We start from the raw sequence: 24195 nt of genomic DNA on the forward strand, positions 1-24195 counted from the left end.
GCACCCAACCCTGTTCGATAACTCTGGCAGCATGCCCATACAATCCCTGAATTTTTCCACCTTTTTTCCTTAGCATAATGATGGCCAAACCTTAAAAGGTTCAGAGGCTCGAGTCTGTACACATAAGCATATAAAAGTTTGGATACTTATCTGAAGCTTATCCAAACTGCTTAACCTCTCTGGCCTCAAAATCAGTCAGGAATCCCATGGCTACAGACTGTCTTGTGAGATTTTCAGTAATTCCTGGTTTCTGCCAGATTAGAAATAGACCAAGAATAGCCTTTTTTTATGGTATTTCAATATATTCTTTCTGTTCCAGCTAATGCTAGAAGGTATATTAAATATTTCTTTAAAAGAATCTTTTCAAAACTCAAAATAGATTGAGGTTTAGGTTTGGTTCATGTTTTGGGACAGTTCCTAACTTATCCAAATAACTTTAATTTAGGGTCTGACGCTGTTTCCACTGAAGTCTATGGTGAGTTATGCCACCTTTTTCAGTTGGAGCAGAATTGGACTACCAGCTTTTGTGATAACAATATTAAACAGGATGCACCTTGTTTTTGTTAGATTTCACATCACTATACATCTTCTCATAAACACTATTTTGATATTTTTAAACAATAGCTAAGCCCAATTGCAATTCAACCACATAAGAGATTTTCCATGTTGTTGTTGTTTAATATTTCTATTTGGTGGTGCCCAGAGGCCCCCATCAGGAATAGGATTTATGATGCTAATTGCTCCATGAATATAGAGGTAGTACACTTTTCCTACTCTGAGAGGTTTACTGTCTAAAAAGAGGAATAATATACAAAAGCTGGAGCAAAAGGAAATATATAAAATTCTTATATAGGGAATATATATGTTTCTCTGAGTGTGTATATGCATCTGTGTGAGGTATGCTTTTTCATTGTGTAAATAAATATTGACTTCAATTTCCCCTCAGCCTATCTATGAAATGTGGGATAATTTCTTGTAGGTGGTTCAGCAGAAGTGCACCATGAGAAGGGATTTGAAGGAGGACAGGGTGGATTCCTTAGATCAGTTCTAGGAAAGTGCATTTGATGCACAAAGAGTGTAGCGTGAGAAAGTATGCAAAGGTCCATGAGAGGAACAGACATGTGGTCAAGGCTGGTATCATGGGCAGAGTGGAAGGCCTGGGGAAGGATGCAGTAAGGGGCAGGTATGGATAATGAAAACAAAACAAAAACAGTTGTGTCAAGGGTCCCAGGCAAGTAACCACTTACACTATTTTATTATGGGCAAATATATATATAATATATAATTTTCCTGGAAACATGATTTTTTGCTTAACATACTAATCAGCTATCTACAGGTTTGAAAAGTTTACACTTACATAAATATTTGTTAACCAGTAAAAAAAATTTGGGGCACCAGTGAAGTTTGTAGAGAGATTAATGTTTTGATTTGTCTGTATAAGTGCCAATCAAAATCTGCCAGAAATATTTCCAGAGATTTTTAAAAACTGTTTATTCCTAATTAAAATGCATAGTGCTGTTTTTTCCTAGCTACTCTCTTCCGAATGCACTGTGCAGTGAAGTTCCACAGTGGAAAAAGCATATTAAAATGTTCATTTCCAGATAAACAGAGACTTTTTGTGTTTACTGCTTCATCTATTGATTACACTTCTTTCATAGGCCATAATGTTTTCAGTAATAAACTATTACCTTTGCACATCTCTTGAAACTGGAAGCAAAATAAGTTCAAAGAATTAGGGTTTGATCCTGTATCTACATTGAAGGCGGAGTGGGAGTTTTGGGTGCACATGTAATGAGTGATAATGTTTTGTGCGGAAACCATGACCGTTTACTCTGAAGATCTTTGTTCTAAACCAAAGAATAAAAAACACTGGTGTGCAAAAGGTGAAGGGTATTTAAAAGTAGAAAGCTATGCAATGGGTTGTTTGGTTGAATGCTTTAACTTCAAAAGCATCAGCTGTTTTAATGAATACACTTTTGCTTTTCCAAGTTGTTTATAAGACCTCAGGTATTCCTTTCATTTTACATTTACTTCTCAGTGATTTCCTGGAAAAAATGGGAATAGTGAAATTTTTCTCCAGGAGACTGGAGTAAATCTTTATTTAACTAACTCCATATATAGTAGTGTAGATAAAGTTTGTTTTCCCCCCTCTACCTACTGCTTTCTGCTACACTGATGATAATGTACCTGGAAGGAAAAAGCATTCCAAGCTGAGACAGCCAGCGTCAGACAGGGCAGTCTGCCATCTGTCCCACCTGCTGCATTCATGTGTCCATCTGGTTACCGCAATAGCTCATTGCAGGCTTCAACAGAAGAACATTTAGGCTGAAAAGAAGGCAGTGTGAATTATTTAGGTAGCTAGTGTAAATAAAGAGAGGGGGAGAGGAGGAGAGAAAAGGGGGGAATGGGAAAAAAGAGAGAGTGCTCTCTTACTCCTAGATGCTTTGGAATGCGTTAATGCATGAGAGCATTTGATTTGCATATAGATTTAGATGTATGGATCATGGTGAAGATTACAAGCCAATGAATTTTATCTAGATTTAGATAGCTCTCAGCCTGGTTTGCACATAAAATATAGCCAGTTTCAGGAGGAGACTCTTTTGGGACTTTTAACCTAAGTGAAACTGATGAAATGTAATGCTTCTAGCTATTAGTTTAGCAGAAATAAAATATTTCCTTTTAAGAGCTTTTTGTGCCCTTTGTTAACCAAGATTTCATAACTGCTTTACATATTTGATGCATTATACAGTGTGTGTGGTTTTGATTTGGTTGTAGTTAGTTACATTTATAGTCATCTACATTTTCGTCTAGGAAGAAATGCAGTTAGAAAAGTTTTTTTTTTCCCCCCTTCCCTTTTTCCTATTTGGATTTAATTGTTATTGAATAAAACACATCAGCAATTGAATAATTTTAAAACCATAAATGTGTCATACACACACAGGCACACACAAACACAAAATATGTATGTGCGTATGTACACACACACACACACACGTATGTACATATTCATACAAAACACCTGTATCTCATAGGTATTTAAAATGGCGATGAGCAAATAGTCATGCATTAATACAGTAGCCTTCCAAAACAAACAGCTGGATTTAAGGCCTGCTTAGGTTAATTTTAAAAATCAAGCAACAGAAGGGTTGAATTTCAGTAGATAAGGTCATCATTATTATTCGCATCTAAAAATAAATTATTTCTAGAAAAGATAAATAGCAATCAGGTTTAAATTTAAATGCAAGAATGCAATCTGAATACCTAGCACATTAGCTATATTTCTGAAGCTTTTTAAAAATAGTCCTTCCATGTTATTTCTTTGATATATGAAACTCTTTAGTTTATTTCAATACTACATTTTATAAAATAGAAAATAATATTTTACAGGGTTCATATTAGGCTGAAAGGGAAGTATTTTTCAGTTTCACAAGGCTCTTTTCCATTCTATTTTTAAATATCTGAGCTTTTCCTGAGCCAGGCAATAAAGGCAGGAACCTAATAAGATGAATCCTTGAAAAGGTGGCAGGGTTTGGTGTCATTGTTTTGCGTGGTTTTAGATCTGTGCGAGAAAGGGACATAGCATCTTGAAATCCCAACAGCCTGACTACTTCTGTAAGATTTGCACAAAATTTAGCTGCAGCCATCAAAGGGATTTGAGTGGATTGGATTCTTTAAGGTTAGTCCATGTCAAACCTATTAACTTCAATTCACATGCAAAACCCTTTTTACATTTTTTTAAGCCAATAAGGCTCCAGCTACTATTAAGGCAACATCATGTACTTGCAGTAGAATATCCATGGTAATGGATCACCCTATTGGCACGTGGAGCTAACCAATAATCCACTTTGTCTTCTTTCAAATTAAGAGGGGCTGCATCTTCCACAGTAGGCAAATGAAAAACCGTTTGAACATACAAAAGTTGAGATAGTTGAGAGCATGTTAAAGAACCCAAGTTATATATTCAGAATGTACATCTTCTATCTACAACACGATCAACAAAATTGTTGCTAAATGAAGATTTGTATAGCCTATGGGTGCAGGTTAGATAGTAATTTAGTTAACTTTCCATACACTGTTCCTCTTGCTTTTGAATGGTTGTGGTCCCTGTAAATTGGCTCTGTTGCTTAATTCTGAATAGATGTACAATATGTGTTTGACAGTAAGCAGAAGAAATCATTGTGTTAGTGAATGTACTGAGCAGTATATATGTAGTGGGCGGTGGACACTGCAGGGACATATTTTCAAAAGAGGTGCTTCACTTTCAATTTAGAGACTGACATGGATAATTTTTAGGGTTTCCACCTGTCTCAAAAACCCGGAAGAGGACATCTATCTGTGCAATATTCTGATGATTCTAGAAGTTTACCAGCAGACTGTAAAGGGGGCGAGTCACTAAGACACATTGCCTCTTTTATACCGTCCCAAATCCTGAACCAATCTGAATTTCCCCTTTGGTGTCAGTGGGAGTTTGGATTAAGGACTAGGATCCCCAATCCCTTTAGGAACACACAAACTCCTCCTGGTGCTGAGCCATTCCCAGGAGTTGCTTTTCATCCTTCAGGGTTGGGCCCCCAGTAAGTCCTGCAGGATTGGTCCCCAGATACCGTGAATGCCTTTACATGCATATTTTTTGTTTCAACTTCAACTCATAGTGACTTAAGTCTTCATAAAATATTGATGGCTGAGCCTACGAGCCTTTATTCAGAGAGCCAGATCCGGAAAGTTACGTGGGGCTTTCTGCACACTTCCCATTTTTCCAGTTATTTTATTGGGAATTGAAAATGCTTGGCACATCATAGGAAATGTGAAATGCTGTGGGACTATCTTCGCATTTTTCTTTTTTCCTCCTTAGTTTATTGTTTGTTTTTGTTTTTTTTATCACATAATAAGGATAGATGGAAATAGTCCTTGGTATTTATTTAGGCTGCTGCTTTCTTGTATGTGATATTTGAAGGTATAGGGTGCTCCTTACGTAAAACATTGCAAACACCTGTGTATACATGAGTATCTTTGTGTGAGTAGCCCCATAATTACTTCTCGAGTATATTTTTGCAGGATCCAGGACTTAGTTCTTAAAATGTCAGTGTTATTGTCTTAGTGAAAAAATATTTTTTTGGTATTTGGATGAAAGCATCATTCGGCAATGTGAAAAAAACTCACAGGCAACCTAACAGCCTGATCCAGCACCCCTTATTCAGGGGTTTTGCCTGAGTAAGAAGTGAAAGATCAGATTCATTTACTAATAGTCATCTCACTTATGTTGAAACTTATTTTGAATTCTGAGCTAAGTTACACTGGCCTAAGGCCAGAGAAACTCTGTGGCGGTATAACTGAACTCGGAAATTGCTCACAGTTCTTTGTTCTTTATGGCCTAAAAATCCTTGCCTCTGTAACACAAAATAAAAGAAAGTTTTAGCAGGTAAAGGCTATTTACAACCTATGAAACATTTTAGTTATAATGTAAATTTATATTTAGTGGTTCATCTAACCACAATTTATAGCTGACAGTCCAGTCTAGCTAGTTAGATTTATATAGCGCTTGCAGCTTTTAATACTGATGCCTGATAGCATTAATATGACTATTTATGCCATTATTAATTATATCAGCTAAGTAGCAAATAGAGCATCCATGTTGCTACTTAATAGCATCACATAAAACACTCCATTATCCCATCTGCAGCATGGGGGAATGGTGGTGGTGTAAACTGCATGAATTTTTCATGTATTAATATTTGGGGAGGGTAAGGTTAGTATTTCTTTGGGGAGGGAAGTGAGGGGAAGGAGGTAGTTCAGAATTCTGGGTTGGATTCTCTTTTGCTTGACGCCTAAAGATATTTTGTTGAGAAGATGATTATGATTGTTTCGCTGAACAGCTTCGTTGTAGCGCAAGAGTTATGTATTTGTTTGTTGTCAGACACCACTTCTGGCAAAAGCGTGCTCTCCTTTCATATTTCTTTAAAGTGTGCAGACTACAATGCAACACCGTGTCATCCTGCATATATTACGATAAGATTACAAGGATTCTGATAGTAGCAATTGTTATATTATTAGACATAGTGCACACACCAACCCCGTTTGGCAAAAGTAAGGATAGATTCACCAGGGATGTAAATTGTGGCCTTCTAGCTTTCTTCTTAGTGTTTAGCAGCATTTGTATGAAGGGGGGCAGGGGAAGGAGCAGCATTTGTTTGAAGCGGGGGAAAAAAGACCAAGAAAGACTGAAGTTCATTTCTCAGAGTGGCTAAATTATCGTATTGCCTCAAATTACAAATTCTTTCCACAGCAGAAATGAGTCATATTAAGGATTCATTTGGGAAGGCGAGAGTCGAACCCACTTCTCTGCCATCCATATATTTCATCTCTAATGCTGCCAATCTCTTACTTTTCATAATTGCTGAATTCGTTTTCCAAAATTAGCAAAGAGTATGGGGAAAAGTTAAGGAAATGAAGTGGTTTTGACTAGCTCTGAGTGCCACTGGAGATTTAGCTGTGTCGTTTTATTGTGAGGTGCCTAGAACACTACAGCAGATACATCATACAAATAAAATGTATTATTTGATTATTATATTATTCCTGTTGCAAGCCACTAGAGAATTGTTGCAGAAATGAAGAGATCACAGCGTGCCAAGGGGAAACATAGGTATAGTGAGATATCAGGCTCTAAATGAAGCACTCTCCACCTGTCTTTTCCTGCCAGTGGAGTAGCTTGTCATCAGCAAGAGCACAGCTCTTGCAATGCACTGAGAATCCTGCTTTCAGCAAGCCTTAAAGATTTTTGTCTGAAAAACCTCACCATATGAGCTAGGATTCCAGGAGGATGTGAGCACGGTCCCTGTTCAGCAAAAAATGTGCTCAATCTGTTTCAGGCGAGTTCCCTGAAAGATGGGTTAAATCAACTGATTGAGCTGATTTTCCCTCTTGAGGTGATATTTTATTTATATGATAAAATGCTTGGAAAGTGATTAATTTGTCAGGGGAACGTCTTGTTACTGTAAATTTGCCGAATGTGTAATAAAATTGCCATAACACAGATGGGAAAATGAAGATCTTTTAAAATGAAATAACTGAGCAGTCTGCCTGCATTTTCACCAGTTAATTTTAATTTTGTTAAATTTCTTCACCATTTTTTTTCTGAAGAAAGCAAGCTGGGGAGGGTCTGCGCTGAAGGGGGGAAAGAGAATGGGGGAAGAGGCTCTTCTTGTAGCTCTATAGATGCCCTTACTCTCTCCCTGGATCAGAGGCAACTGATAGATTTATCAAATTTCTGTCTGGGCTGATTGATTCAGTTAATGTAAATAAATTACACAGGTCATACTCCTCTTTCTAGTAACACAGAAGTTAGAAATAGAAACCTCAAAGGAGACCATAGCAGGCATGTGGTTGTAGTCAGTAAGAAGCACCTGAAGCAGTTCTTCCTTGCCTGTTTCTGTAGGATCACTTTCAGTCAGCATCCAAATAGTATAACGCTCTTATTATTCTTTTACAGCAATTGCTTAATGTAAGGGAGTGGGAAAGTTTGATCATGTAGAGGTACTCTATAAAAAGTGAAAGGCAAAGGATACAATACCTGTCACTGAGTTTCAGAGTGTAACTAGTGAAAATAGCATTAGTGAAGGAACAATGCCTTTTATTCATACTTATTTTACTACCGCCTGTCCATCTGTCCACTGGAATGAGCCACTGATCATGCTTCCGGGGTTTTCTCTTTCAACTTAAAGAATTATGAAAGCAAAATTCCAATTTTTCCTGTCCTTTTATGACAGGTAGACTGAAGATTGTGGTCATTTGGATTAAAAACATATCCATCACCACCAACCGACAGGTTATTATTATGTCTCCTTTGAATATATGAATTTCATCCACTATGTGTTGGAAGTCTAAGGATGCCAATTTTTTATATAAATAATTATCCCACTGGTGATGTACTGCATACTGTTGCTGTATTTTTTCACTTTTACAGCATTCTTGGCCTTATCACCCATAACATAAATTATGTGCTCTCATATTTAATAAAACCCATAGGATAACAATCCCTGTATAATGTACAGTCAGCCAATCACACATCATCATTTGACTATTGTTATTTGTTTACCTGTGACAGATATTTCAGCAGATACCCCAGTTTAAATTTGACAGCATGTTTGATACAGGGAAATAAGAGGGTGACCTTATTTATGTGCTCACGCTGACCTCAACACACAACCCCCAGGTAAGTAAGGTTCCATGAATGGACAGGCAATGTTCTGAGTTACCTGGTTTTATTATTTTAGCTTCCTAATCTTTTTGTGCAATGCCAAGGAGACCATCCTGTAAAGAAGCAATAGTGTAGAACCCAGTCTGTTTTACTTGACAGTTGCTGTCAAACCCCTACTTTACAAAAGACTAGTTCAGGAATGGGTAGGGTTGCCAACTTCGGTTGGACAAATTCCTGGAGATTTCATCCCATGACATAATCTTTCATTAAAGATTAATTTTTAATTCCTGGAGACTCCAGGGATGGCAACCCTAGATGGGGCGTATTTGACTTAATGATGTATATTCTATCCCAACTCTCAGTGAAATGTGGATTGGTGGTTGCCAGATGTACCATGTACCATAAAACATAAGGCCTGATCCTGCAAGCCTGCTCCATGACGTGCACTTTTTTTTTCTTAAAGATACCAGTTGTGTATGTCTAACATATCAAAACTCCAATTGAATCCCAGTTGGCTTCAGCAGAAGTTTTGGGTATAAAAGACATGCATTTGTGATCTAGACCTTATACGATTGAAATAAGGCAAGTATGTTACAAAAATACAACTGAAATATATGGTTTACGGTATAAGATAAATATTGCCAGCCTAATCTTGCAGCTTTTTCTCAGGCTGTTCTTCAGTTGAACTCAGTCAAGATCTTGCCTGAGTGATAATTAAGCAGATTCAGGCACATATCACCATAACTAACAACGTACCTATGCGGTCATGTTAAAATTGCAAGTATTTAGCATCAACAGTAATCCCGTCCTGAAGCCAATAAACAGAATGACAAGATGCTTTTGTTCACTTCCTTGGATAAATATTTTCTAAAGGTACCAAATTTCCTTCCTTTTTTAAAAACAGTAAAAGCCATATCGGTAATTCATAAAGAAGCTTATCCTGTAAACTCGCTTGCTATATTCACACAGACTGTGTAGAAATGAAATCCATTTATGCCAGTTCCTTCCTGACCTTTGCTGCTAATATCCAGAGGCAAAACTCCAGCATATAAACCCAATGGCATAAATAGCTTTGAATTACACATAGTAGTATGTGAACAATGTGTAACTGTGAAAAGCCAAAGGTTGGGGGGGAGGGTATTTTTATTTGTTTTAGGAACTATAATCACACTTATTAAAATCAAAGCTAGAATAGATATATTTTTCTTCCATAATTTCTATCTGATATACATTATACAATGTGTGATGATATAGTCTTCATGATCATATTCAAGTATTTTTTTGCCCACTTAATTTTCAGAATGTATTGGGATCAAAATAGGTAAGCAAGCAGTGAGGCCACTTTTCTTACAGGTTTCATTAGTGATTTGCAAATGTTAGGACCTTACAGCGTAGGAGTTTTGTTATACGTTAACGACTAAGGCTCTGATTCTGCAACCATATATGTGCACCAGATGTGGGTGGACTATTGCACCACACTGAGTCCCTTTGATTTCAGTGGAGCCTGGCACAGTTGCAGCAGTCTGCCAGCACATTGAGCCTTGCAATATCAAGGTCTTCGTCCCATTGAATTCACTTGCTGGGTTAGGTAGTTCCTCAGCAGGTGTAAAATGTCCTAGTTCCATTTAAATCAATGGAGCTAGGACAATTTACAACAGTTAGGAATCAACCCCGTACATCCAAGCTTTTGGTCCATGACTGGTGGCAAAAGTTTTTTCCTGCTTGAAACAAACTCCATGCTGATTTTGCTCACTTTTTCTATTAAGGAAAAAAAACACTTTTATTTTAATGCTCCATATATTTTACTTTTAATCACGTAAGAGTCAAGCAGTAAAATCGGAGGAGACCTCTTCAGATTTCATTTACTTGTTTTATAATGTGCATCTCGTTTCACAGATGTTCCAGTGTAGCTGTACATTTGTGGTCTTTCCTTCTGTTAGGAATTTTTATACATTCAGGTTTCATATAGTGCATAATTCATCTTCAATCTACATTTTGCGGCATATTCCCATTCTATTTATATGTATTTTTGTATTGCCTCCCTCTTCTCTTTTTATTGCAAATCCTTTGTAAAAAATACAAAAAAAACCTTGGGCTATTCACAGCTACACATTGCTCACACATTACTCTGTGTGTTGGCTAAAGCTGTTTGTGCCACAGGCTTTATTTTTGGGAAGTCTGCAGACAAAGAAATAAGATTACTTTTCGTCAACTGAAATATATACGTTCCAACACTGAGGGGACAGATATTTTATTTATTCTATAACTCCTTACTATGAGTGGCATGAAAATAAGCCACTCCAATTGAAAGCCACTCCTTTTTGAAACCCTATGTTTAAAAGTGACAAGTGCCCTATTCCTATGAGTTCAAGACACAGAACCTGATTCTGCTCCCATTGAAATAAATGAGGAAAATCCCTGGGTGAAATCCGGGCCCCACTGAAGTCAATGGAAAAATTCCCATTGATCTCAATAGGACAAGGATTTTATCCCCATTGATATCCATGGGAGCGCAGGGGGAAATCCAAGCCCTGTAAGCCATTAATTCATATAAGACTGTCTGTGAGCTATGAGGGCTAGAGGTGACTCAATTTCTGAACCTTCATAACTGCAATAAAGGCCCACTCCTGCAGTTCTTATGGAGGCAAAATTCCCATAAAAGACTGGATTTATGCTGCCACAATATGACATGACACAACTAGAGAGTATCAGAAATGTATGCATTTGGGAGAATTTGCCCCAGTAACAGTTTTAACCACCTTTCAACTTTGGTTTGGTATCTTGGGTCTATTTGCATCTTATAATTTGAAAGAAGTATTTTCCCGTTCTAAAATATTACACCTCACTCAACTTAGTTCCCTTTAAAAAAAAATACAATTTCAGGCTTTCTGTATGAGATCATGACAAAGTGATTTTATAGCCAGTACTGAAAGTGACTAAACTTGACAATTGTATTTCATGACAACCTTTGCTTTCATGTCCCCAGCCTGCTTTCCTATCATCAGGGTGTTTTTTTTCTTTCTCCCCCCCCCCCCCCCCGAACCCTCAAATGTGAGCTATTCCATATCTCTGCATTGGCTGGAAACAAATCCCTTTACCAGAAGTGCATTTTAATGGAGAGCATGCTTCAGTTAAGTCACCAGAACCTTAACTGTATAATATTCAATTTCTTACCAACCCAGAACCAAAGCTTTTCATTGAGAGCCATGTTCATAAGAGTAGTGGAAGAATTACTACTACAGAACTAAACCAGATTAGGGGGGAATGTGAATTAGATTTGGTAACAGATGGTGCTGTGGAAATTAAAGGTGCTTTGCGAATGGAAGCGACAGCAGCTTGCCTCTTTTTCTCTCTGTCTCTCTCTTTCATGCATTTGATAGACGGGTATAAATCACAACAATCCCATCTTGACAGCCAATTTCGAGAATTTGATCTGGTTAAAGACATGGCTTTCCTGCTCCACTCACTGAAACCAGCTTCTATTTTATTTTTATACAGCACCTTGTCATATTTAGGAAAATGGAATCACCTGCCTCCCTTTAATGAAATTTTCTATAATTACAGTTTTAGCTCTTTAGAGTTAATTACTTTTCCATTCAGCCTCAGTTCTCAGACTGTCTCACTGCGTTTTTTGCCTCCCCCCACCCCACACTCATTCATATTGCTTTAATTTTTGTAAAGATGCTGTTCATTGTTGGAAATTGTTGTCAGATCCATTATAATTAAATCATAATTATCAAAATCATTATTGTGTAGGGAGAAAGCAATGCAAACAATTGTTGAAGTTATTGCATCTTTTTTGACAGCGGGGAGAAGCCTTTCTGGAAACACTCTCATGTTCAGGGTTTTTTTTAGGTTTGTTTATTAAACTAGATCCAAGAAGCACATGGAGAGCTAGATAACAAATGTTTTTCTTGTAAGTGAAAGCCACTCCAATTGATGTGGACACAGTGGCAAAATGAGGACAGACACATGCATGGAATTAAGCGCAGGTTGCAACTGATATTAAACTAGTGGAGGGGCAAGACTCACCCATACTCTCCAGGCATTTAATTGGTTTTAGTGCAGGGGTTACAGGGCTCCTTACTATATAACCTGTAACACAAGGTGGGTTCTCCTCAGCCTATCCCCCAGGACTCCTCTTTCTCTGACTCCTAGCACCCTCCCCACCATGAGGGGGACAGAGGGTATAGCAGGGTGGGGATCTCAACCCGTTAAGGCCATAAGGTTTTATCCTATCACACAAGCCGAAGGCCCATCACTAAAATCCCAGGTCTTTTACTTCTGGGAACAGTTCATTTTATTCTCTTAACCACGCTGGGAACTGGCTGCAAGCGGCAATGAATAAACAACAGCACATCCCAACATCTCAGTTAGATACTAAGTGCACTTCTACTTAACCCACTGTGCCTTGAGGGTGGTGCAAGGCAGGCAAAAAACTCCCTGGTCCTCTGTCAGTGGGCCCATGGGAGAAAAAAAATCCTTCCCGACCACCTGAACAGGCGAACCGCTAGACCCGCAGCATCTGTCAGTCTGGATTCGCATTGCTAGTGTGATTGGGTAGGGTGGTGCTGGTGGAATGGAGCCAAAAGAGGATCCATATGGCTGCTGTGCTGGGCTAAATACTGGGGGCTGGGGAATGCTGGCCAATTAGCACCCCTCTCCAACAGCTGGCCAGTGGGTGTCTCAAGAGAGGAGCTACCTACTATCCCTTGGGTAATGTTTCCCTCCCTTGCTACTGGGACTCTTCCCTTTTCACTGCTGGCCCCATCAAGTTCCCTCACCCATTGATGTGGCTGGGGGGCTTTTATCTGCCTCTAGCTATTTCTGCAGCCTCTGATACCACATTTTTCAGAAAAGATCAGGATAAAATTCCAGAGCTGCTGTTTGTTTATGTAAACTTGTCGCCTGTTCTAGGGTCCAGATTTTAAATTCAGGCCTCTGGGTGCTGAATATAATTCACTTTTTGCAGTTAGGGTGGCAAATTTGAAAATGAACAAAGAGACACTATGCTTTGTGACTTGGAGATTCGTCACCGTATGCCAAAGGTCTCCAAAGTGAAAAAGGGGACAAGAAAAGAAAATGGGGGAGAGGGGCAATTTCTGTCAGGAATTGAAGAGAAGATTCTTAGAGCTGGCAACTAACAGTTGGTAGAAATAAAGCTTCCTACTGGCAGTCAAATCAAATGTAGTAACAACTCAGCGACTTCCTGCTGCTAGCTGCCAGCATGGTGTAACACACAGGGACAAACATTCACTTAAACACTGATTGCAGGGAAACGTCATTTTCCAACTCACCAAGTATTTTACACACACACACACACGGTGGTGGGTGTGCATGTAGGGAGAGGAGGTGGGCAGGAACTGGGACCAACTGGGTCATTTACTTCATAACTTTTCATCCTAACTCTTTAAGAAACTCAGGATCTGATGTCATTCCTATCATGCTCTTTCTAATTGTTCTTCAATAGCACACTGATTTGGGTGAACGAATTATAATTAATCTATAGAAAATCACTGAGGGAATTGGGTAATGAGATAGGCCCGTATGTACATTTGAGTGCGCGCACACACACAGACACACTCTCTCCCTCTCAGAGAGTCAGCAGAAAATCATTGAGACAAATTGTGGAAGCTGTGATGACACAAACTTTGTCTGTCTTGAGACTTATGGCCATTTTCTTCTCATCTCCAACCCCCCCCCCCCTCCACTGACAAATGACAACCAAGTCCCTGTGATCTGTAGTACTGGCTTTCTGACTGGTACAAGTAACTGCTTTTGATGCTATAATCATTTCAAAATAATCCCTCTTTGGAAAGCCTGTTACATTCTAGAATAAATCTTTGGTTATTTTTGTAGTTTGTGGAGGTTCTTTTCTTGAACTAGATGAATGCATTGTTGATTTTCTTTTACTATTTCAATTGATTTCTTTTAATTAAAAAGAATTCCCGGAATTAATAGTTAGGAGATGCCTTGTCACTTTAACTTCTCCTGAGGCTGGAAACATCAGGTGAACTCCGCCTGATATCAATAGAGAATAATCTCAGATAATATAATTTTAGATCACAGAAAACCAGCTGGATTTTTAACCAGCTGGTGTTTCACTCTGTCCTAATGTGTGACATTAAATAAAATAGTTTGCTCATAATTTGACAATAAAATTTAATAAACGTGTTGTTGTTCCCAGTCTTTATACTTATTCTCACAGAATGATTCTTGGCTACCATTCTAGTAGTCATGTTCCAGCCTTCCCACTATACCTCTTTGCAGCATAGACAATCTCTTAATATACATTTGTACAACTCCTGGCACAACAGGGCCCCAGCTTAGCTGAGGCCTATAGGCATTACTGTAATATAATTATAAATACCAAGATATGGGATTTAAACCCAACAAAGGAACAGGGAAGTTAAATGTAAAAACCAGCATTTGAATAATATCAAAATTGTGGTTCTAAATAACAACCATTTTCCTACTTTATAGGAACAAAGGAGGAGGGAGAAAATTAAGAACTGAGAATCAGCCTTAACTTTTTGCTTGTTCGGTATTGTTGATCTGTGTCGGAATCCTCGTACATTGTATACATCAGTACACACTCATGTGTTCCGTTATAGATGTTAGTTTCAGACGCCCTGGAAGGATTTGCTTTTAGCTGTCATCCGCTTCTAGTGTTGGTTGCTCTTCAGTGTGTTCCTTCCTTTGAGTGCTTGAAAACTGAATTGTCTGAACACAAGAAAACTTTATTGATCCATATTTCTATTTGAAAGACTTAAGATTTGTAGAAGTGGGTGACTTTTTTTTTCTGCAGAAAGCTTACTGCAAAGGGGGTCTGTTAGTAGCATAGTAAATCTCAACAGATGAATAAATGTTACAGGCGCATATACAATATTAGACTTCAGTTTGTGACATATAGCTGCAGTTTTTTGCTTATGTGTTAGAGGCTTCCTGTGTGTCATAGTGACATACACTGTTGCCCAGCATCTCCAGTGTAAATTGACCTGCTTCTTATCCAGACACCTGGCGTGTTGGCTGGAAGGTGCAAGGTCATTTATTTTTCTTCCCTCTGAACTTTTTGTTCCCAAGAGAGCACCTGGTGCACAGAGCAGTGCTTGTGTGGTGTGATAAAATTTAAATTTTGCTGCCTGCAATTGCTGCACATTTAAACCTTACAAGTAATTTTAGGATTCATGTCATGGTCTTTACGATCTGTGGGCTCAGTATGCTAGAGAGACTGTGCATGTCTAAGGATACATTTAATTAAAGCTGCATTAGCGCATATATACAGACTTGTTAAAACACTTGGTTTATCTCAATAATATTGATTAAATAGCAGTAGTTTGTTTAATCTAAGTGTATTTTTGCTATTATTACATTACTCCAAAGTAATCAGGGTAATAGTAATCATCAGTGAAATATCACGTTAGTTATAAAGTAATGCCATAAGAATTGATTTGAACTTGGCAGGAAAAGAAAGCCCTTGCGCATATAGTGCCAAAGCCCAGTTTAGATGATTAGAATGAGAGTTTTAAGCATAATCTCAGTTTGTATAAACAGTATGTATTTTATAGGCTTATAGGTTACTCTGTGCTAGATCAGTATCCATTATATCATGGAACACCTCAGGTAGTTAATTATGCAAAACATCCTGTATGTAATTACACAGTATTATTATGCATTTAGCAGTTTTATTGATTTGCCAGTTGCTCGCTTACGGTATTTAGAGCTATAAACAAGAGATGCTCACCCTAAATTGAAATAGGTCCAAGGAAATGAGCTAAGGATAAATTACACTAGTATGAATTACTGCATCAGATCTAATCCTTAAGCGCAGAAGCTATCAACAATGATCATTTGCAACATGCTGTGATATCACAGGACCACTTCCTTCCCATTAATAAAGTTTATCAACCAGGAAGTGCGGGGAATCAACTTGCAAGAGTGAGGAGCAATTGTGATTGCTTTACAAATAAAAAATGTAGGGGAAAAAGGTTAAAAATATTCTCCCTAACTTTACAGGGCATAGAATTATTACATTTGAGTCAATAGTTGGAAAAATTTGCAGTTCTTAAAAATAATGCAGTTATGGTGAAGTTGAGAGTCCTGGGATATTGGCCTTTGAACTGAAAATGAATGATTGTGCATTCTTCCATTTTGGTGTTAATGAGCTCTGTGGTGTGGCTTAGTGGGTTACATGCAGATTGATGATACCAGTTGGAAAGCTGGAACTTGGCTGCAGATTCTTGATCTCCAGGTAACATGGGCTGCTGCTTGCCGCAACTTGATGTCTACATATACTGCTTCCACAGCTCCAACAGTCGGCAGTGCTGACATCAGCACTGGAGAGAGCTGTTTGCTTGCTTCAGCATGCTTGATAGTGATGGAATAATGGAAACTGCTAGAAAAATTTAAAAGGCAGAAGAAACTTAAATTTTAGAGACGTTGCTCAACATTTGTAATACAATGTAGAAAGTCACGTCCATCTTTTTGGCGATAAAGTATTCCTCATTAGGCCATGCATGGATGTTTGTTAATAAAGGCCTAATGCATAACATGGATGGGTGTGTGGTGGTGGAGGGGTCAGGATTAGCAATGCTTACATTGCAACTAATGATCTCATCCATTAGGTTAACCAGGCAGACCTTAAGATATTTCTTATTAAAAGAAGGAATCCTTTCTGTTCCTTCCCCCAACTAAGCCAGTGCACCTTAATGCAATGATGATATGTTAGACCCAGCAGTTGTCAAAGCACCGTATTACTGTGATGCCATAATGACACCCTGTCTCTGTAAAGTAGTCATGTTTTCTAAAATCACACGTTGCACCGTTGATTTCTGACATGACACTTCATTCAGTCGCTTTCTCTTTCTTCGGCATCACCATTCTCTGACAATAGCAGCTGGTGCCCATTTTCCTCCTAAGTGATTCACATTTTGCCACTTTACTAGAGTGCAATTAGCTGAAGCAGAAAAAAAATGCTCATTGTAAAGTAGTTCAGCTGAAATTGTAACTCAGCTCTGTAACAAGAGCTTGTGAGAGAGTCTCGAGGTGACTTGGGTGTCACTGCAAGAGGCAACGTTTTGGTTTCCTTCCACACAAATACTTTTTCTCTTCCATTCAAAGGAACAAAATATAGGAAATCACTGGGGCACGCCTCACTGTTCTCTATTGATTTTGGTACAGAAAGTGAAACGTTACTAAAAGGCAAGCACCGCGTATGAGGGGAAGGCTGGTCTTTGTGGTTAAAGTGTGGCCCTAGAAGAATGGCAAGCTGGGTTCTATTCCTGGCTCTGTTAAAGACTTCATGTGTGATCTTGGGCAAGACTTTCTTGCCCACTACACGAGGGGTTTGTGAGTTTGTTCTGATGTTTGTTGGAAGATAGTGGATGGCTGGCATTCTTAAAGTGCCTGTGTATAAGTGTGTATAATCATTCCTATCTCACTGGCTTGTTTATAGAAGTTACAATTAACACACTATAGTACCTGCAGTACCAAAGAAATTCTCCTTGACAATAGAAAATAACTGACATCTCATATACATTTATATGGAAGCTTGGTAAATGTTTGTTTGTTTATTGGTGACCAGTGCAATTACTGGGGCCAAGGGTCGCTCTGCTCTTAGTTACAGCATCACTGCAGCACTGTTGAAGTCAGTGGGGCAGTGCTGGTGTAACATGGAGCAAAATTTGGCCCATTTTCCAATCCCAGGATGCTATTATTTGTTTTATTTTTAGTCTTTTACATATGTCAAATAAGGGAAGGATGGCGAAAACAACACTCTAACCAAATAGCCTAATCCTGCCATCTTGGTTGTGGAAAAGCTCCCGTTGACTTGAATGGTGGGAAAGTTTCCTCCGTTAAGACTAATTGGGCCCAATTATTTTATACGTTCCACTAGGACATTGATACTGATTTAACCAGTGTCAGCATTGTCAGTATCATTAGCAGCGTAGCAGGTAGATAGCAATATAAATGTAATGCCACTAACACCTTCATTAGTGATATTTAGAAAATTCTTGGCCTTGTAGAAAAATGTGGCCTGCAAAATATCTACCACTGTTTTATTCAAAAAGCTATTTTAAGTGGTTTTAAGTGCATTTGCTAGCATTCCCGCTCTATAACTTTCCGCCAAAAGCATTGGGCCAAATAGCTAAACTTTGCTCAGATGAAGGATTTTTGTATCTTGGCATTATAGCAAACATGAAGAGATGTAACTTAAGATGTATTATTAAAGGTTTGAAGTGGCCTCACTGTTTTCCTAAGAATCTGTTCTCCCTTGGATGCAGGCATGGGCCTATTGTTAGAGCAAACTGGAGTTGCTGTCTTTGTGGGCACTGAATGGATTGTGAACCCAAAGTCAGCAATGTCTCCAGTTTTATTTATGAGTAGCTGAAAGAGGTTTTAGAAAGCACATCTGGGTATACCCTGTACGGGGAGATTTTGGCAAACCAGTAAAGTTCCTGAAACCACTGTTGCTTATTGCTAAAAGCAGCCAACTCAGAAAGAACCCCAGGTAACATACCCCACCTCCAGTGGAGCTATCATTCATTTGACTTAAAATAATAATAAAGAAAAAACAACCCCACCAAGACTTTAAAATAAATATTGTACACTTTCATATGAAACATGTTATTTCTATTCATACACCTTAACTAAATTTAGGTTTTTATTAATCCAATGTGACCTAAAAAAATTCTGCATTAACAGCACAATCTGGAATTGGGCTTATTCTCTTTGAATGCAGATAAAGCCATCATCTTGAAAATAGCTCTTTCTGACAAAAAGGTGTTCTTTTGAAATAAAGTCTTATTCACTACATTCCTCTCAGAGTTAATGTGAATTTTAGTGCCTCTAATTTTAGATTGAAGTGAAGTCTAGAATAAAACCCATGAGCTGACAATTGAATTTATAGATAGTTGTGAATATTTCAGGCTTGAATAATAGAGCTGTAGACTTTCAGAGACATAGAGGAAGAGAGAATTAAGCTCCAGCTGTAGTTTTAGAATATAATGCAATTGTGTCTAGGAAGTCTTCAGTGTAATGAGCTAAGTAGTAATTAGGAGGCAACACTCTTACTAAGATTGGTTCAGGCATTATTCCAAATGTTTAGTGAGATGACTTGATGGTGGCCCAACCTGTCAAAGGTGTAGAACAGCGGTTTTCAAACTTTTTTTTTGGTGACCCAGTTGAAGAAAATTGTTGATGCCTGTTAACCAGCGGAGCTGGGGATGAGGGGTTTGAGATGTGGTAGAGGCTCAGGGCTGGGGCAGAGGGTTGGGATGCAGGGATGAGGGCTGTGGAGGTGAGAGCTGCAGGGTGGGGTCAGGAATGAGAGGTTCAGGGTGTGGAAGGGGGCTCTGGGCTGGGGCAGGGGGTTGGGGTGCGGAAGGGGGTCAGGGCTCTGGGTGCAGGCTCTGGGCTGGGGCCAGGGATGAGTGATTTGGGATACAGGAAGGGGCTCTGGGTTTGAGGAGGCTCAGGGCTGGGGCAGGAGATTGGGGTGCAGGGTTGGGGCAAGGGCTTACCTCAGGTGGCTCCCAGTAGCGGCGCAGTGGGGGTGCTAGCACAACGGACCACACTGCGCCCCAGAAGCGGCCTGAAGCAACTCCTGCTCCTAGATGGAGCTTCCAGAGTGCAGTGCAGTGTCAGAACAAGTAGGGACTAACCTGCCTTAGCTGGGCAGCAGGGGGCTCTATGTTTTCTGCCGCCCCAAGCACAGCAGTCAGGCGGCCTTCAGCGGCACGCCTGCGGGCAGGGGCAGCTCCAGACATTTCGCCGCCCCAAGCAGGGCGGCATGCCGCGGGGGGCGTTCAGCCGGTCGCCGGTAAGGTGGCAGGCGTCTCCGGTGGACCTCCTGCAGGCGTGCCTGCGGAGGGTCCGTTGGTCCCGCAGGACCCTCCGCAGACATGCCTGCGGGAGGTCCACCGGAGCCGCCTGCTGCCCTACCGGTGACCGGCAGAGCGCCCCCCGCAGCATGCCGCCCCAAGCATGCAGTTGGCGTGCTGGGGCCTGGAGCCGCCCCTGCCTGCGGGCGATCTGCTGGCAACGTGGATTTGGCGGTGTTTCTGCGGGTGATCTGCCGGTCCCGCACTTTTGGCGTACCCGCCGTCAAATTGCTGCCGAAGCCGCAGGACCGGCGGACCTCCTGCAGGCATGCCACCGAAGCCTGCCTGACTGCTGCCCTCATTGCGACCGGCACGCTGCCCCCCGTGGCTTGCCGCCCCAGGCATGCGCTTGCTGTGCTGGTGCCTGGAGCCGCCCCTGCCAGGCAGCACCGCCAATAGGACTTTTAACAGCCCGGTCAGAGGTGCTGACCAGAGCCACCGCGACCCAGTTGTGACCCACAGTTTGAAAACCACTGGTGTAGATGGCTCTTGAGCCTCTTCCATTTCAAAGTGGTGCCGTAATGGAGAAATAAAATCAGCATGAAACATGTACCTGTTGTCCACTCACTGACAATGTCACAAATATACATATATCCTTTCTTTGGTTTGCTTCTTCAGGGAGTTGAGCAACTTTTCATCCACTGAAAGCTACTATTTTCCTATATCCTTGCAGTGGTTAGTTTGAACTGTACTTCTGTACTCCTGTGCATCAATCCAGTGTGTACTATTGAAACTGCAGCCCAGAGCAGATAAACTTTGATTAGTACTAGAAACTGCCAGTTCAAAAACACCAGCAGACTAGCTGTTAACCTGTACTGCATTGGAGATCAGATCTTGAGCTTGTGAAGAGGAGAGAGAATATTTTGGTTCTGACAGTATAGTACAGTATAGTAGGAGAAACCCATTTTTTCACCAGATAAGACAACATGCATTTGGACAACTAATTAGTTGTTGACTTAATATTAAGTAATCAAATAATGATTCTGGGAATGGGAAGGTGACATCAGAGTTTGTACTCGAATAAATTATTCCCTAAACTAGAGCAAATTCACCAGTAGGAATCTTGCAGAGAGGAGAATGTGCCACCAGCGGAGACTAGAGAATATATAGTTGTGCTCCTATGGTTGTAACAGTGATGATTTTATTCATGGAATTGCAACAAAAGGAAGGCTAAAGAAAGGCCAGATACTTGTATTCAAGAAAAGGACCTCTAGTTGGTAGATTGTGAAAGAGTTAATTGATATTTTTTATCATAGCTGTATAAAATTCAGTGTCACAGAACGAGAGAGAGAGAGACCATGTTTTAGTACCCTAATAACTTCTAACTCTAGTCTAAGATCATAATGTATGTGAGAGCGGTCCAGTAATTATAAGGTAATAAGTGGAGTGGTGGTGTAAGTGCTCTAAATTAAAAGGAATTTGCAGAGCTGCTGTAAGTCAGTGCCGACCCGCTTTCTTTCAAACGTTGACTTGAGAAAAGTGCTTAGCCCAGAGTGCAAGTAGAGAGACAAGAGAGAGCTATCTATTAATTACAGCACTCATTAACAGTGACGGGTACAAGGCAGCAGATGCAGAAGGAAAGGCACGCACTAGTGCAGGGTGGCAAGGGGATTCTCCTCCCCCCGCCACATACTAGTTCTTGAGAAAAGGACAACACAAGCAGGTGGTCCAAAGCAATAAGGTATTTTTAAGGATTTAACCTTCCCATTTCCTTGGTTTATGTGCTGACACAGAATGGTTTTGTTCCCTCCCCATCCCAAATAAAAATAGTGTTTAGGTGTAGTGAGTGAAGTTTCCACTCATCAGTCTGTTTGTTTCATATTCACATGCAATTTGGTTTTGATATTCTTTTTGGTAAAATTCGCCCCAATAACCAAGGCTATGACCACCTAAATCCCACTTTGAATATAGGGTAAATCTTACTCTAAGTGGATGTTTCTAGTGAGGGGCCAAATTCTTATCTTGATTACTGTGGTGTAAATATAAACTGAAATCTAGTTGCTGAATTTCATTCTGATTTACATCGATGAATTTGGCTCCACAGCTTAAAGCTGCATCTGAATTTTATCATGGCACATAAATGTGAGCAAGAGAAGAGCTACAACATCTCAAAACTGATGTGAAATTATTTTAAGTCTGCCAAATTGCCTGCTACAAACGTAACTACACTTGATTTTAATGTGGTTGTTTCCAAAACAATAGTGTATAACCGCATGTGGGTGGGCTTATATAGTGGTTGCATTCAACTGAGAAAAAGTCATCAGAGACTTGCTCATCTGTGAACTGGGAGTGACAAAGGCTTTGCCCAGCACACCAATTGCCACTGTGGCTTAGTAATCACAATAACAGACAGGGAAGGTAATATCTGATTATAACCTTTCTAAATATTTTTCTAGCCTCCTGCCAAAAAAGGACAGTTAGCTTTACATACGGGAAAGAAAAGGAAAGAGGGTATTTTTTTTTCTTGAGAGAGATAATTTGTCAGATCAAGTGTCTTGTGTCTCTGCTTCACATGCTCAATTCTGAAAACAAGAATTAAGAGATAGAGCAATCAAGGCTCTCACGCTTTGAAAGATAAAACTTTTATCCATTTCCTCCTTTTTTTTAAACCCAGAAAGTAAAATGTAAAATGTCAGCTCCTCTAGAACCGTAGATATATGGGGTGCTGGCATAGTTATTACTGGTTAGTCTGAGGATAATGGCAAAAAAGTAATTGCAGCCAGAGATGATGAATCATTCCACTTAGATTTTGTGAAACTAGTGTCCAACCTTAATTATTTGTTAGAATCCTGAGATGATGTTACTTCATTACTAAATAGCGATACCTAATAAAGAAATTTTAATAATAAAAAGTAATTGGGTGACTTATTCTTCAATTACATGGTCAGATCAATAGATGATGCAGTTATGCTTTATTGAAAAGTGCTGACAAACAGTAATTACTGAGCACAACATTTATCATTTCAAACTCAGAAATGTTTGATTCTGTCGATAGTGGAATTTATGCAAGGAAAAATGTAGTGGGGGAGGGGCAAATGAAATAAATTCTAATAATCAAATAGGTTTGTGAATTCCTGACTCACTGGATGACAAGTTCAGAATTTAGAGAGTTGGTTTAAAATCGACATGCAGTCTAGCAGAAAGAACGGGGAGAAAAAAGGGTTTGGTCTCTTTAAAGTTTTTGTTTACTGCCTGTCTGAAGCTTTGATAAAGCGCTGTCATGCCCTTATGCTGATTACCTTCATGTAGAACAAGAGGTATTGACTAATGAATGAATGATGTGCGGTCCCTAGCCCTTGCAGAGCAATCTTAAAGAGCGCTGTCTTTAATACACAGATTCTTCTCTCTCTCTCCCTCCCTCCCTCTCCCACAATGCAGGCTTCTCTGCAGAATGTCAAGCAAAGATCGACACATTGATTCCAGCTGTTCGTCATATATCAAGACGGAACCATCAAGCCCCGCCTCTTTGACGGACAGCATCAACCACCATAGCCCTGGTGGCTCTTCAGACGCCAGCGGGAGCTACAGTTCAACCATGAATGGACATCAGAATGGGCTGGACTCACCACCCCTCTACCCTTCCGCTGCAGGGCTTGGGGGCAATGGACCCATCAGGAAACGATATGATGACTGCTCTAGCACCATCGCTGAAGATTCACAGACCAAGTGTGAATATATGCTGAACTCGATGCCCAAAAGACTGTGTTTGGTGTGTGGTGACATTGCATCAGGGTACCACTATGGGGTGGCTTCATGTGAGGCCTGCAAAGCTTTCTTCAAGAGGACAATTCAAGGTTAGTGCTGATCACCACTTCTCTCTTGTCCAAAGTAAAACTGTACAGCCCTGTGTAACTCCTGTTCTTTCTCCCTCCCATAAATTGTTTCTTTATATCTACAGTATCTGGTCTTACAGATTTTACTCATGCAAAATTCCTTCATTCTTCAGTGAGAGTTTTGTCTGAGTAAGAACTGTAATTCTGGGCCTACAATCATTTTTCTTTTTACTGTCAAAGATAGGCCAAGCTATCTGGCACCCTACGCATTTTCAGATTTTTTTTTCCCATAAGAGATCCCCATGGACACTGATAAATAATTGCTGTTAAGAAAACTGGTTGTTTT

General features: G+C 39.8%; 1 protein-coding gene across 13 annotated transcripts in view; it reads left to right on the forward strand.

The window, feature by feature from the left end:
• ESRRG (estrogen related receptor gamma) overlaps positions 1 to 24195 on the forward strand; it is a 473961-nt gene that overhangs the window by 293657 nt on the left and 156109 nt on the right. For 12 of the 13 annotated variants that reach the window (XM_039530377.1, XM_039530375.1, XM_039530376.1 and 9 more), the window contains one exon: positions 23455 to 23870. In XM_039530377.1, coding sequence (XP_039386311.1) covers positions 23455 to 23870 — 416 coding nt within the window. Of the gene's footprint in view, positions 1 to 8149; positions 8210 to 23454; positions 23871 to 24195 lie in introns of those variants that run through there. The other variant, XM_039530384.1, reaches the window with a different exon arrangement.

This window comes from Mauremys reevesii, linkage group 3 (genome assembly GCF_016161935.1).
Source record: "Mauremys reevesii isolate NIE-2019 linkage group 3, ASM1616193v1, whole genome shotgun sequence".
Taxonomy (NCBI): Eukaryota; Metazoa; Chordata; order Testudines; family Geoemydidae; genus Mauremys; species Mauremys reevesii.